Source organism: Grus americana, chromosome 25, assembly GCF_028858705.1.
Source record: "Grus americana isolate bGruAme1 chromosome 25, bGruAme1.mat, whole genome shotgun sequence".
NCBI classification, from domain to species: domain Eukaryota; kingdom Metazoa; phylum Chordata; class Aves; order Gruiformes; family Gruidae; genus Grus; species Grus americana.
The window spans coordinates 5,669,775-5,684,285 of NC_072876.1; the positions used below are offsets into that span (position 1 = coordinate 5,669,775).

The 14,511-nt window shown below is 50.0% G+C and overlaps 1 protein-coding gene across 33 annotated transcripts in view; it reads right to left on the reverse strand.

Moving 5' to 3' along the window:
• NFASC (neurofascin) overlaps positions 1-14,511 on the reverse strand; it is a 97,113-nt gene continuing 82,602 nt past the window's right edge. For all 33 annotated transcript variants that reach the window (XM_054803995.1, XM_054804017.1, XM_054804008.1 and 30 more), the window contains 3 exons: positions 12,321-12,452; positions 11,679-11,748; positions 1-5,536 (listed from right to left, as the gene is read on the reverse strand). In XM_054803995.1, the coding sequence (XP_054659970.1) occupies positions 5,305-5,536; positions 11,679-11,748; positions 12,321-12,452 (434 nt within the window). In that variant the 3' untranslated portion in view covers positions 1-5,304. The remainder of the gene's footprint in view (positions 5,537-11,678; positions 11,749-12,320; positions 12,453-14,511) is intronic.

A 14,511-nucleotide genomic window follows, 5' to 3' on the forward strand; every position in this document is an offset into this window, starting at 1 on the left:
ACAAAAAAATCCAGTCTTTTCTTTTTACAGTGATTCAAAAAAAATGATATCTGAGTATTTTGACCTTCTTTTATCTCTCATGCAGTCGGTTTATAAGTCCTTATATTAAACATTTTTTTCTGTAGTCCATAAATCTTCTCGCTGTAAACTGTTAATTTTACAGCTTCAGCTATACATTTCTCATTGGAACACGTGGGTTAAAGCAAAGGTGGGGTGGGTTTTTTTTGCTTTAAAAAAAAAAAGGCAAATAAATACATAGAATACTTTAGAACAACCGGGAGGTTTTACAGAGAGGATGGATGGATGGCGATATATTTACAAATTAAAGAAAAACAAAACAGTCCAATACTTTCTTTCTGATGTGAGCAGGAGGAACGAACATTTAAAACACTGCACTGCAAAGGAAGGAGGCTGTTCTGCGGGTTTCACACGGGGTTTAGACTGCGTTTGACAACCAAAGCCCGATGCCCACTGGCGAAGGACGTGGAGAGACGGGTGCTGCTGGGCAAGGGGGAGCTACTGATGCCGTGGGGTTTTCGTTAGGACCAGAAAAGCATCGTTATTCTCGTTAATAAAACAGGTCTTAGTGCAAGAAATAGAATGTGGTCTTTTTTTTGTATTTTTATTTTTTTTTTTAACAAGGTTTGTTTATTGCTTAACTGAAATCATTTGCTGCTAGTACACAATTAAGCCTGGTATGACGGATGTTACGTTGCAGGTTGAACTCGCAGCTCTGCTGGGACCCGCGCGCCGAGGAGAGGCGTGGGGACGGCCGGTGGCACGGATGGAGCGAGTGCTGCGTGCCAGGTAAGGCACGGCGAGGAGCACGGCTCCGGTGATGGATGGTGCTGTGCGGCTCTGCCCTCACACCCATCCTGCTCCCCCGGCGCGATGGCGGCAGGAGCTGTGGCTCCTCATCGACAGGGTGATCTCTCGGGTCAGAAGCGACCGTGACACACGGACTTGGGGTCTGCCATCTGCGAGAAGGCGATGCTGCCGGGGGGTGTCCGGACCTGGTGTCCAGGGTGGGGTTTCTGTGAGCAGGATTTCAGGGCTCATACCAAAACTCGATTTTTTTTTTTTTTTTCCCCCTTGCCGCTTTTCTGTCTTTTACTGCAACATCACGTCAGGGAGAACAGGAGCAGCCTCAAGATCACGTAAGCACAGCAAATGTCCTCTTGTGTCCCACGCTCGTGCTCCTGTGGTTCATATCAGCTGTTGCACGCGTGCAGGGCTTCACATAGCGCAAGGCTGCGTGTCGGGGGGGGCAGGCTGCGTCCCTGGGCTCGGAGGCAGCGGGCAGAGTCTGGATCCCTCTCCAGAAGATGGATGAGGTTTTGGCTCAGACTGTTTTAGAAACAGGCTCAAATTTGCAAGTTGGGAGTTGGACCCAAATTGCTTTTTCCCCAGCTTCTGAGAGCACTTGATTTTGGGTCTGGCTCTTCTTTCTCTATTTATTTATTTATTAAGCGTTGGCCCCTAATTTAAACACTTTATGAAGATGTATCTTCTGGAAAAGAAAAGGTGAAAGTGTGCCCCAGTCCAGAGAGGCTGTGCGGGTCCCGGGGAGGGACAGTCACCCCTGGGATGGAGACCGACCCCTTTGAGCAGAGGGTGGCTGATACAGGGCCCTGGTTGAGCATCTCTGCTAATCCTGGGGGTTACGTGGGAGACGAGGTGACTGACCCGTCCCCTCCGGAGAGGGACAGCTGGGGATGGAGAAGCAAAGCAGCTCCCACAGGGTGACACTGGGGACAGGCAGACACAACCGCCGGCACGACGCGCACCCAGAGAGGCGGAGACGGGTGGGCAAGACCCGTCAGCACCACCGGTCCTCGTGCGGGTCTCCATCCATCTCCTAGTGCTCCGAGGACACTCACTCGGCGGCAGCGTGGCCACGATGCCCGGGTGGGTGCAGCCTGGCCCTGGCTGTTTCTGGGGGGCAAATGGATTTTGGGGTGGTGCGGGGTCACCCTGTCAGAGCCGTGGTGGTTTTGGTCTCCCCGCGACGCAGTAACTGCACGTGCAAACGTCTACCGAATCTTTATTAGAGGGAGTAAAAACTGCTAAGCTCAGGGTGAGTTTTGTGCTTGGTGAGAATTTTCTTTGGGCTCCAAAACTCTAGGGGAAGTTTCAAAGAAATGGGGAAGTTTTTACTATACCTTATAATTTTTTTGAGTCATTTGTACACCAAGCTAATACAAGGCTACGAGTAACTTACACCGAGCTGTTTGTCCACCGGGCCCTCTGCACACATCTCCTTCCTTTTCCGGTTACTTAAAGTAACGTGGTGGTAGGACTCAAAATGTTTTTGTGAGACTTTTTGGGGCAAGGACAGGTCTGGCTGGGCTGAGTCCAGCTCCTTCCCTCCCCGCTTAGCCGAGGCACGCGCTGCAAAGCTACGGGGTGAAACGCTTCTCCATTTCCAAATGCACGCGAAGAGGTTTGCTCAGTAAAATGGGGGTTCACGACAGGACAGAAATACAGGCTTTAATACAAATGGCACGTAATACAGATACATGACACGGACCGCCCTGCTTCCAGTAATGCTTGACCAATTTTCTTGAGGTTTGGGGGTGTTGTGTGGTAGCCAAGGGTCTTGTGGTCCCCGTTAGCGGTTGGTCCACAAAGCAGCGAGGATCTGGTGTGCTGGGTGTGGATGAAGATGCCCAGCTCCAGCGGCAGAGGCTTTTCCGCCCTGGAGGCTGTAGGTTCTTTCTCTCATTTCCACTGGTGCTTGAGCAAGAAGTTACGCAAACTCGACGTTGTAAGGACAGCCGTAGGCTTGGGAAGCGATTATCCCCGTGACCAAGGGCTGCGTTACGTTTGGCCTCATGTGTTTGCTTAAAAACTGAATGCGTGTCCTGGGAACGGGCTGGGAGATGCTTTCCTTAAACCGGATCAGTGGCGAGTGGCAGCAGTAGAAATAGGCTTGTTGCATGAATGCATTTACAGTGACGGTAGCAGAGCAAGACGTATGGCTCCTACTCTGTAAGATGGCAGGGATGGAGGACCCTGGCAGGTGGGTTCCAGTGCGGTGGAGAGGGGACACCCCTGCGCTGCCCTGGGGTAGCAGGAGCTCCCCCAGCTCTAGGAGGGGGCTCTGCCTCTTAACACCAGCCTAACCCCTCCTTGGCTCGTACGGCGCGTGTAGTTCCTTTGCTGTTTGGTTTACATCCAGCGTTCTCCTGTTTTCTCTGTGTGATCCAGCAGCGGGTGCTGAGCGGGTCCGGGCTCTTCCCCGAAGCGCAGGATAGTTGTGCCATTAGCAGCTTAAAGAATGTGGCAAAGTCCATCTCAACAATCCGTGTTAGTAGAAGTGTTCTTGTTAGCATTATGTCTTCATAGCAAACCAGCTTGAAAGCTAAAAGAATAATTGCATTAATCCTATTGCATTTAATCCATTATGCTGAACGAAAACATCCTCCTTAGAAAAAGAAATGAAAGAAAAATCCATCCTAACATCATTCACCGTCTGTGAAACGGTCCGAAGAAATCCAATCTCTCTCAGCGAAGGTACCTTTGGTTTCAAAAGTGCAGGAAGTGGGAGAATACACATGGCATCGGCCACTAAGTACGGTCTATTATAAAACTCTACCTTCTACAATGATCCATGCTGTCTCAGCTGGGAGAGCTGCCCAGGCGTCCTACTCCTACTGGTCTGGCAGATCGAAGACCATCGCGTTAGGGGCGCGTAAGCGGTGGGGGAATAGTATCAGTTTATTAAACTTCACGGGAAGTTCGAAGCTGTGTAAGGCATGTGAAGGAGCACTCCTATCCGAGACGCTTTGTTACAGCGCGTTAACGGGTTAACTTAAATCGCGTGTTGTCTTGATATGTAAATAAGACAGCGGAGGGGAGTCCCGCGGTGCAGGCGCTGGCTCGTGGAAGGGTCTCGCTCAGGCGGATTGATGGAGGGGGGGGGAAAGGCCACTGTCAGAAATGAGGAGGAGAGTTTAGTGGAAAACACCATCGATCTGGCTCATCCCCGGTGCCTGGGGGAGACGTGGACCTCGGGTCCTGCGCTCCTGCCGTGCGTCTCCCGAGGGACGTGCGTCCCTGAACCCTTCAGGCTGCTGATCGGGAGCTGCGGTGCAGGTCAACAGCGGGGGATCCTCCACCTGATCCCGGCGGGTGCTTCTCATCCTGACCGGGTGCCTTTGATTCTTTTAAAAATAAGTGATTTCTGGTCCCCTCGTCCTGTGTTAATACTGGTCCTGCTTCCACTCCCTCTTGCTACATAAGATTTATGGAGTTGCCTTTAAAAGAAAGCAGGCGTCGTCTGGGGACAGCTTCCCCCCCAGATTCTTACAAAGCAAAGACTAAACCAAAATGGTTGGCCTGCTATTACCCAGGCAAGCAATGCTGTTATCCTGGACTCGGAGCGTGAGCGGCACCTCACTGTCCTTCCACGAATCCCACAAGCTCTTCTGCAACCTCTTGTCCTCTGAGGATGCTCCGGAGCCCCGCGGGGGTGGTGGGTGACCTCCCCGTGGGCTTTGCAGGGGGGACGGACCGCGGAGCCTCGGCACTGATGCGGGTTACGGTGCCAAGGGAAGCCGTAGGGGACCTGCTCTTCCCTGCGTAGGTGCTGCTTGATCTTTCGGGAAGGAGGTTGTGGTGCTGACGAATTTGGGAGAGGCTATGGGCAAGATGCTGCCGTGAGGATGGACAGCTCAGTAATGCAGTGCCGTGGTGTCCTTACCCAAACGTCCACCGCTTGCCTCCTTTCATGCATTTATGTTGCTCTTGCTACTCTGCCCAGGCCCCGCTCACCCCTCTTCCCAAAACTATTTCCTCCCCCCGCCTTTTTTTTTCCTCCTCCCCCTCTTATCTAGAACCTTCCTGTAAAGATTAAAAAAAAAAAAAAAGAATTTTTAACTCCCTCCCAAAAGAACAAAAAGGGCCTTGGGGAGCCTGGGTGGCTGAGCCCATCGTGGCCCCCGCCGGGCTGGCTCTGGGCGCTGGGTCAGCCCCGAAGCTGGGGTGCAGCTCGAGCATCCCGCTCCTCCTCCAGCCCCTCTGGCTCAGCCCAGGTTTCAGCTACAGCTACAACCCATCCGCGCCCCGCGAGTCCTTGCCGTTCGCTCGTTTGCTAAGGATAAGATGGCATCGGCAGCCACCTGGTCTGCCTGTTTGCTTGGATTTTTTCTATTTTTTTTTCTTTTTTTTCTTTTTTTTTTTTTGTCATTGTTGGTTGGTTTCATTCACACGTTTCTGTTGGAGGTAGTGGCGGCGGTGGCTGTTGTTTAACCCCCATCCACTACAAACACCTCGGGCTGTTTGTGGTTTCAGGGCATTGCGCTATGCCAACGAGTAGATAGCATTGACTGGGGAGGTGGCTTCCGAGCTCTCGTTGCCTTCGGTCTCCTCTTTGTCCTTCTTCACCGTGTACTGGCCGATAAAGGAGCCGTCCTCGTTAAACTGCCCTTCGCCCCCCTCTCCATAGTCCACCAAGCTATCGTCACTCTCCTGCTGCTTTATCGTGCCGTCCAAGGAGGTCTGGCTGTTTGGCAGGGGTTTGTTGTCTTCATCGCTGGGTAGCAGAAGACAGACAGACAGACACAGTAAGGGTTGAGAATGGGGCTTACAACCTTCGCCCAAGGTCTGGATATTCAAAGATAAATCCAGTGTGCAAATATACTGACCAGAGACCGCAAATGCGAGGTGCTCTGAGTGCAGACAGCAGGTCGTGATGTGTCTGACACGTACGTGAAGGTGGGGAGACCGTCCCACAGCTGCCTGTGCAATTGGTGCTGTGGTTGGTATTTCTGCACGCCCAGCCTTCGTGCTTTTTCTTTTTAGAAAGCAATTTTTTTTTTAAACCTGTATTACAAGTGATGCTTAGATCAGTCCAACTGGATGTACGTTATAAATATCCTTTCCTTGTCATTGCTTATACTCTTTCTTTCTCTTGGCGTTTTAGCCACCTTGGTGTAACCTGGTTTAGTGAGGTTTGTTTCCAGATTTCCTTGCAAAAACCACACTCAGCTGTTTAGGTAGCTACATGCAATGGGGAGCACTCTCAAAGCACTGCGAGGGGGCATGTAAAGGATGCCAAGTTCTGTGCAGCTTCCAAAACTCATGGGAATTTACCTTTTCAAGCTTATTTCTGAGCATCTAAGCTTGTTTGCTCAATTCTTTATCCTTTTCTTTTTTTTCTACTAGAAAGATTAAGCCAGGTCACTGAAAAATAAATAGTCCGACCGACAGGAAAAAAACCAATCCTTTAAAGAAACCCTTTTAACAAAAAAAAACCAGGGAAAAGCTGTTTTCTCTCTGGAGGGCAAGGGCTGGTATCTCATAAATACAGATAACATTGCGTGGAGGATGAGTGGATTGCTATATATAAAAATTAATTTTCACATCAACTAGTCCTTAGTTCATGTTTGATCTTATGTCCAGCATGCAAATTCTGTAATATTCCTAACGGTATCACATATGTACCTTAGACACTTGTTCTCCCACCTCCATTCCTGTCTTTTTATTGTTGTTGGTTTAGCTTGAGACTCATCAGACTCGGTCCCCACCGTGGCACTCTACTCTGTTCCTTTAGTTTTCTTACAATTGGTAAAAGCACTGGGCTTTGATTCCAGCCCTTGGCAGTCGGTGTCCACACGAAGGTGTTTGCCTCCCGCGAAGGCACGAGAAACACTTTGCTTGGGCCAGGGAAAAAAAATGCTTTTCAGCTGGGGAAGGCATTAAATCTCTCTCATGCCATTTAATTAATGGCATCAGCTCTCTACAGTGGGAGAGGAATTTGGTATCACAACCAGCAGCTTTCTAATGTATTTCCTTGTATCAGCACTTTGTGAATTAAGCGATAATACAAACCCAATATTTGAGGCCTTGTGTTAACTTGGCATCACAATAAAAAATAACTTGTTAGCTTTGAAAGCAGCTTCTTTCTGGGGGGGGAGGAGGAAGAGAATTCAGTCTGCAAGCAGGACTGCCAGTTAGAAAGCCCAATAAATGCCAAGTAGAGAGTGGCAAAACCCAGACCCCTTTATTTGCAATATCCTTTCCCACGGTTTGGGGTTCAGTTAAAGCTGAATCTAAAGCCAGATTTTCCCTAAGGGGGGGGGGGGTGTTTGCAGCACCAAACACCCCGGCAATGCGTTTCCAGAACCTGCCCCCTGGTTTTACCTCTCTCCAGTACTATTTATCCTGTTAGTGCATTAGGAGGGCGAAGCAGATATTCATCAGCATCTTGATGCAATATAACCCTGTTAAAATGGATTTCTGTGGGGTTTGCTGATGTGTGCATTAGAGAACCAGAGCACCCAGATGAAAACCATTTGGGAAACGTTGTCCTGAGTTGCATAAATCATCGAGAAGAGGGGAGAGGCTTGAGCTGGAGGGAGGATTTTCAGGACTGAGACAAAGAGGTGGGCAGATTGTTTAGGATCTAGCATTTTTTTTGCTCGTGTCCCTTGCCACCATCCCCTGGGTGTCCGGCAGCAGGGCGCTGAATGCACGAGGGCATCGTCCCCAGGTCCAACCCTTGGCTGGTCCCGCTGTGCCAGGAGGGATCAGCCTGAGCGTGGGGCTGGGGGGGGGGACCTGGCTGGTGCTCGGGGGTGCCCCCAGCCCACAGAGCATTTCCAAGCAAGATGCAGCTCGCTGGACATGGGGGTACCCACCCCCCCCGATGCCAGCAGGAGTTAGAGGGATCTTGTTTAATGTGTTAGGTGGAGGCAGGTACACAGGAATAGGGAGGGGAAGGTATAGTTTCAGCTATAAAGAAATAAATAGCTAGAAGGAAAATAAAAAAAGCTAAATGTGCCGGACTTCTGGCAGCACGTGGTCCTACCTTTCAAGAGACCTTCATGGTCCATGTGGATAGACCAGGTGAAAAGGAGAAGAAAGAATGGGAATAAAACAGAGAGAAGCAGAAAGAGCCTGATCAGAGAGAGATATGATGAGGTCTGCATTTACAGGGGCAGTGCTAAAAACCAAAAAGAAATGTCTCTGCATTCCTCATGGACCTAATTGCCTCGTTATACCAAATGGAGCCAGTGTAATTGTTCAGAGCTGGATGAGCCTCATCGGCTTCCCCGAGAAAACTGATACAGAGCAGCAGTGGACGGCGCAGGTGGGAAGCGGGCTGTTTGCCGTCGGGCTGTTCGGAAAGGGCTTGTGGTTGAAGTCCGTTAGCGAGCGGCTGTAGGCAACAGCAGTCGCTGCTGGGAACTGACATGCAGCAGGACAAGGGCCAAGCGAACGGGTGGCTCAGTTTCCCCTCCAGCCTTCTGCTGGGTTTCCATGATATAGTCATGCACCAGTACCATGTTATCTGTTAACAAGCCTGCACCTCCCCAGGCTCCTTTGCCCGGACCTCTCCTGCCCTTGCCAGGCTCGGAGGATGGCTGTGTGTCCTCCTGTCTCGATGTCTGCTGAGATGGTCCGTGCAGGGCAAGCTGGCACTGCCTGCAGCGTGTAAGCTGTGCCACAGGACGCTATCCGGAATCTGAACTGGAGTCCACAAGGTAAAACCGCTCAACTTTCCCTTCCCAGCGGCCAGGGTTTCCAGCCAACTCCCCCACGTGCAGCTTAAACATTTGGTATAATGAGGCACAGTCACTGGCACAGAACATTGTCCAAGGATAATGGTCTCCTGCTTTGAAAACAAGCTTCTCAGCTTAGCCTCTGCTCAGGAAAACCATTATTCTGTTAGTGGAACAGAAAGATGTGACAGTATCTCTTAATTATAGGCTGCAGAGATTTGAAAGTTGCATGCACAGGGCATTAAGGACGTGAGATATGATGAGAGCATATCAGACATGCTATGTGGAGGTGGGGAGGGAAACCAATGAAGAACTCACGTCAGCTCAATTCCTGTCCTTGCTTGAAATACTAATTGCTACCCTCCTTGAGCCTAACATCGCAATCATTTTGAATCTTAATCAGCCAACAGCGTTTCATATCAATCCTTCAGGTTCACCTTCCTTTCTGCCTCCTTGCGGGAAGCCTCCTATTACTTCTCCCAGGAAACCTGTTGTTCCTGAGAAGGAGGGGGCAAAGTTTTATGGGTTGTTGGGTTTGTTGTTGTTGTTGTTCAGTTGGGGTTTTTTCCCCATCTAGTCCATGGGACAGTGATTGAAAATGCGGGAGCATCTTGGAGCTTGGTTGTTGCCCTTCTACTGACCTCTGCCTTTAGCTTGCAAACTTTTGGAAATAGGGCTGTCAATAAAAGTTTGAGCTTCAGCTAAGCAGAAGCTGCTGGGTAGTAGCATGAAGGATTTACCCCATTCCTTCCCATTGCTGGGAAGGCAATGCCCCTTGGATGGTGCTTGGGCAGTAAATGCAGCATTGCTGACCGTCGCAATGCTGGCAGCCATGCCAAGAGCTTGGTTTTCCTTCTATGCAAGGCAAGTGGTCCCTGGCAATGCAGCTGCCCTAGGAGCAATGGGGGTGAGGAGTTCTTGACTGCAAACACCTCAACGGACTCTTGAGAAGCAGATCTCTGAAATTGGTGCGTACTGCCAGAAGCTCGGCTGTGGAGACCTTGTCTGAGATCCAGGTGATGGAGCTGAGCCTGCAGGGCCGTGGGTGGGTAGCTCCTGGGCGATGAGATGTTTTGGGCTTGCTACATGGTATTTACACCATCCCACAAATCTGGGAACCAAGAGGACCCCTATCATGACTCAAGGTGTTAAGGGGACTTGTTTGGGTCAAAGTATGGGCACTAGATGTGCAGCGTGCACTTATGGTTACGGCTGGTATCTGCACAGGGAGCGCTGCCTGCGTTTGTAAAATCATGCCTGGGAAGAGACGCATTTGATCCGGGGCAAAGCCTGCAACAGGACCAGGCTGAGCTAATTTCTTCTCTGCTGTTCTCTGCGTCCTGGCCAGGAATCTGAAGGGAACATCCCCAGACTGCGACTTGTTTGTGGATTTAATGTAATTGCCCTGGTGTGGCTCGTCACTACTAGAAGTGATAACCAAATCTCGCAGGGAGGTGAGGAAGGTGTTGCCCCCAGGTGTTGTTTAGGGTGATAAAGAACGGTGACCTTTTCCTACAACATGTCGCTTATTCTGGTTCTTGCTGGGGTGTATTTGTGCTATCAGAAGACTGGGGAGCTTTGCACTTATGACATCCTTTGGAGAAAAAGAGTTGGTACTGAAATAGAGTTACCACGCTGCTAACAATATGAATGCGATCGTATTGCAGGCTGCAGTCGTTCTGCTTCCATTTATGTATTGTGTGCAGGCAGATAGATTCATTTTGCTTCCTCTAAAGTCTTTGGCAGAACACGTGCGTCTTGTTACGTCCCTTACTGAATCGTAAATACATTCTTCCTATCTTTGCTACCTCAATTTGTAATGCTAGGAGTGTTGGTAATGACATGGGGTTTAATTAACCCCCGTTTCGAAGTCAGGAGAAAAATTCCTGCTAGCCTAATTGAGCTTTGGATCCAGCTCAGATGGATAGATGCATTTTAATTCTTTAAAGAAAAGCAAAGCCCACTGTAGGCACTCAAAGGGCAAGCTGGGTGTGCTGCAATACATCCCTGTCACCTGTCAAGTGTGGGCAACCCAATGAGACCTGACATCGGTACCTGCTGCTGCTCCTTGGGGGCAACCGTTAGCAGCAGAGCTGTGAATGCTGCATCGCACCTGAGCAGGCTTGGGAGAGCGCTTGCCCCTTTCTGAAATATCCTGGGAGTATTCCTGGAGTAAAAACGGGCACTGCTGCTCTCCAAAAGATGCCATTTATGTGTGCAAGCAGCTGAGTGGAGGCGGGAGGAAATCGGAGCGGTTTTAGCAGAACCACTGCTCGGCTGTGCCGCAGCCCTCAGAAGGTGTTTCTGTAGGGTTTGCCTGGGGACCTTACGGAAAAGCCGTGATTGGAATGGAGAGAAGGAGACCTTATCACTCTCTACACCTGAAAGGAGGTTGTAGCCAGGTGGGTGCTGGTCTCTTCTCCTAAGTAACAAGTGACAGGACAAGAGGAAACGGCCTCAAGTTGTGCCAGGGGAGGTTTAGATTGGATGTCGGGAAAAATTTCTTCACCGAAGGATTGTCAAGCACTGGAACAGGCTGCTCAGGGAAGTGGTGGAGTCACCATCCCTGGAGGGATTTAAAACATATGTAGGTACTTAAGGACGTGGTTTAGTGGTGGGCTTGGCAGTGCTGGGTTAATGGTTGAACTTGATGATCTTAAAGCTCTTTTTCAACCTAAACAATTCTATGATTTCTCCCCTGGATGCTCTCTTATGGGTAGGAGAGAGGCTGAGCTACAGGTTGGTATACCTGAAATATCCTCAGACTGCTTCGGACTTTAAATTTTGGGGTTTTTGTCTGTGTTAGGAGTGTCATTAAGGTTGATCTGCACGTGCCGAGAGCTGTGTCCGGGGCAGCTGATGCTGGAGTCCCAGCTCTCTGCCCGGACGGATCCCCCCAGGCTGAGACGGGGAAAGGAGGAGACCTTAGCAGCATCCTCGCAGCCTGGTTACTCTTCCAGGGGATTTAAGGCAGGAAATGTTTCCTTTGGTAGAGGGCTTGCAGAGGGAAGGAGGCAGGAGGAGGAAGGTGGGAGAAATAATTTAAGAGGCTGTGTGGCACCGCGGTGCTGCGGTTATGTGGAGGGGTAGCGCGGTGAGGTCTGTGATGGCTGGGAGTGGGGCTGATGGCGAGACGTGGTCGTGTGGGTACACATGCCAATGGAAGCATACCTGTAGTCAAACGACCCGTCTTCTACGTTCTTGTCTTCGGGATTTAGATGCTCGTCTTTATTGTCTCGTACTATAAACAAGCACATCCCCGACATTCACGTTAAAAAGCAGTACAGAAGATAAAAGCTTTACGAGGCCCTAACAGCAGCTGGCGTTGAGGCTGTCTTTGTGAAATCCCTGCGGGGTGAAGTACGCCTTTTCATTGACTCGGTAAAAAACCCACACCTGGGAGGGCTTGCGAAGGGCACTGCTGCTCTGGCACCAGGGCACAGGCGCTCCAGATAGCGAGAGAGGGATGTATTAATTGGTGAATTCTCTTAAGCCTTCGCTTTGGAAAAAATTTAATGTGATTTTTGCCTGAAAAGATCTTTTTCTAGATGAGGGCAAGCAAACTTGCATTGTAGAGGTTGGGTCATGCATAGCAGGAGTGTCCAGCTCCGCAGCCTAATGCCTGCGCAGAGCCCTCACCTGACCTTTAATTAACTGAAATGCTTCCCACTAATAATAGCGTTCCCACTACAGAGAAAGAAAAGCCCTTGTAATCACGAGCATCTATCTGAGAGCAATACAACTTGATTAGCCCCCAGAAGCCTGGAGATGTTTAAACCGCGAGCACAAACGATTGCCATGCAAGGCTCTTACCTGGATATTTCCCGCCTCTGCTCCTCTTAATGAAGCAGACGATCAACAGAATGAGGACCAGGAGAGCTATGGCACACATCAGCCCGATGAACCAGCCCTGCGTTGCGATGTCCACGTGATTCTTGGTATAAGCTGGGAGGAAAATTGAAAGGGGGGGAAAAAAAAAAGCTATAAGGGACAGACCAGAACAACAGAGGGAAATAGATGACTAGTAAGACTCAGTTCACCAGTTTGGAAATTATCTTTAGCGCTGCATTTGCGTGTGTCTGTGTGTGTGTTGACCAGGTTATCTGAGACTGTAGCGCAGGGATCTGTAGCTTTTTGGTTTTGTGGTGGTAGGTCAACTCAACATTTTAGCGGGAGCTACAAACAGCGAAGGGTCACAACATAAAGTAAAACCTAGCAGAGCCTGGTGAGAAAAGTGCGTTGCAAATAATGGCAAAAGAAGCCGGGTAACAGATTTGATCTTTCATTTACTGTGTCCAAAAACTGTCCTGGAAGTGAGAAGGCCTGAAAGAAACGTGCCCAAGCGGGTCCGGTCCCTGGTGTCCGGTGAGGCTGAGCACCATCACTGGATCCGGAGGGTCGCTGAGCCCCGAAGGGCTCATGAGCAGCCTCGAGAAACCCCAATCGCAGAGGGCAGCCTTGCCCAAGCTGCAGAGGCGATGGGCAGCGGCTCTGCTGCCGTCACTGCCGGGGTCCTGCTGCCTTTGGGTGGTTGTGGGGGGTCTCCAGGGCTGAAGCCCACCAAGACTTGGCCAGTGCACGAGTGGGGGACGCAGCGGTGGGAACAGCCCTTTGAAGAATCGCAGCTGGGTGCCGGCTAGTTGAAAGGTGGTCTGAAAGCACTGGGAAGTCTTTTCTCCTGGGGTAAACTCCTTGACACTGCTGCTGCCAGCACCCTCAAAGGCTAGTGAGTATTAATGCGATTAATCCCAAGCAAGGAGGTGTCTTGTTCCCTGAGCAAAGCTCCAGCTCCTAACTGCCGTGTCCTCCCTCACGTACTCTGAGTTCTTGTTTGCAGCTCCCGTACGCGGTCAGACAGACAAATCCACGTCCTATAAATAGCAACAAGCTGCCATTTTCTGGCTCTCATTGACATGCACTTTGCATTCAGCAAGACAGAGCAGAGGAGAAAATAACCTTCAGCGCAGCAGGGGGGCTAAATTTAACCAGACTGCGATGCAAACAGAGATAGGTATTCCTGGCAGGAGCGCGGAAGATCTGAGCTGGATGGGATTGAGCTGGGATTTAGCAGGGCTTTGCCTGAAATGGGCAGGACAGCGCAGTGAGCATCCTTTAGTGGTGCCCCCGTGACAAAACCCAGGATGGTCCTTACAAAGAAAGCATAAAAGATAGCTCTCTGATAATGTCTTCTGAACGAAAGGCTCTTGTAAGAGAGACAACAGCTTTAAAAAATGGGTTGAACTGGTAAACTTTCCTAACCCACACCATTTCAGGGCTGTAAGCGTATACTTATTCCATCAAAATTGAACCCGAGAGAAGAGGTGCTTTCCTTAGGATGAAATCTAAGCCACGTTGTCAATAGGTAATTGCAGCCAAACGGTGACAAAGAAATTCAGATAAAAGAGGAGAATGACAAGAAAGAGTACCATTTGCTAAAGAAATGATGTCGGACCCTGAACGCTCTGTGTTTGTGAGCGGCACCGAGCTCCTGGGGAAGCCGGGTGGAAGCAGCTTCGCCTAATGATGCCTTGGCTCCCTTTGGCTGCTTTTTCTCTAATCCTGCCGCATTTAATATTTACCTTTAGCACAACCTGAGCTACGTAGTCCTCAAAGATGCACTTTTTTTTATAATGGAGAGAATAAGATTATAACAGAGCGGAGCTGAGAACTGGATTCAATTAGCTGAGTGCTTGGGGAGGAAAGGGGAAGAAAGCTTTACTGGAGAGCTTTGAAATGGCAAGAGATTGTATTAGCAGTCCTGATGGGATGGGATTTGTACTGAAACCAACGCTAAGGGGGTCTTCAGGGTACAAAATGCCAGAGCAGCCTGAGAGGTGGGTCGGTGCCACCGCGCAGATTGGGGCTGAGTTTTACAGGGAGGGAGGATTTTGAGTACCGAGTCACCGGGGGATCTTGCAGTAGGATCATGGCACTGCCTATCGCCAAGGTAGAGGTATAATTGCCATCCTTCCCAAAAAAGCAACACACGATGACAAAATTATAG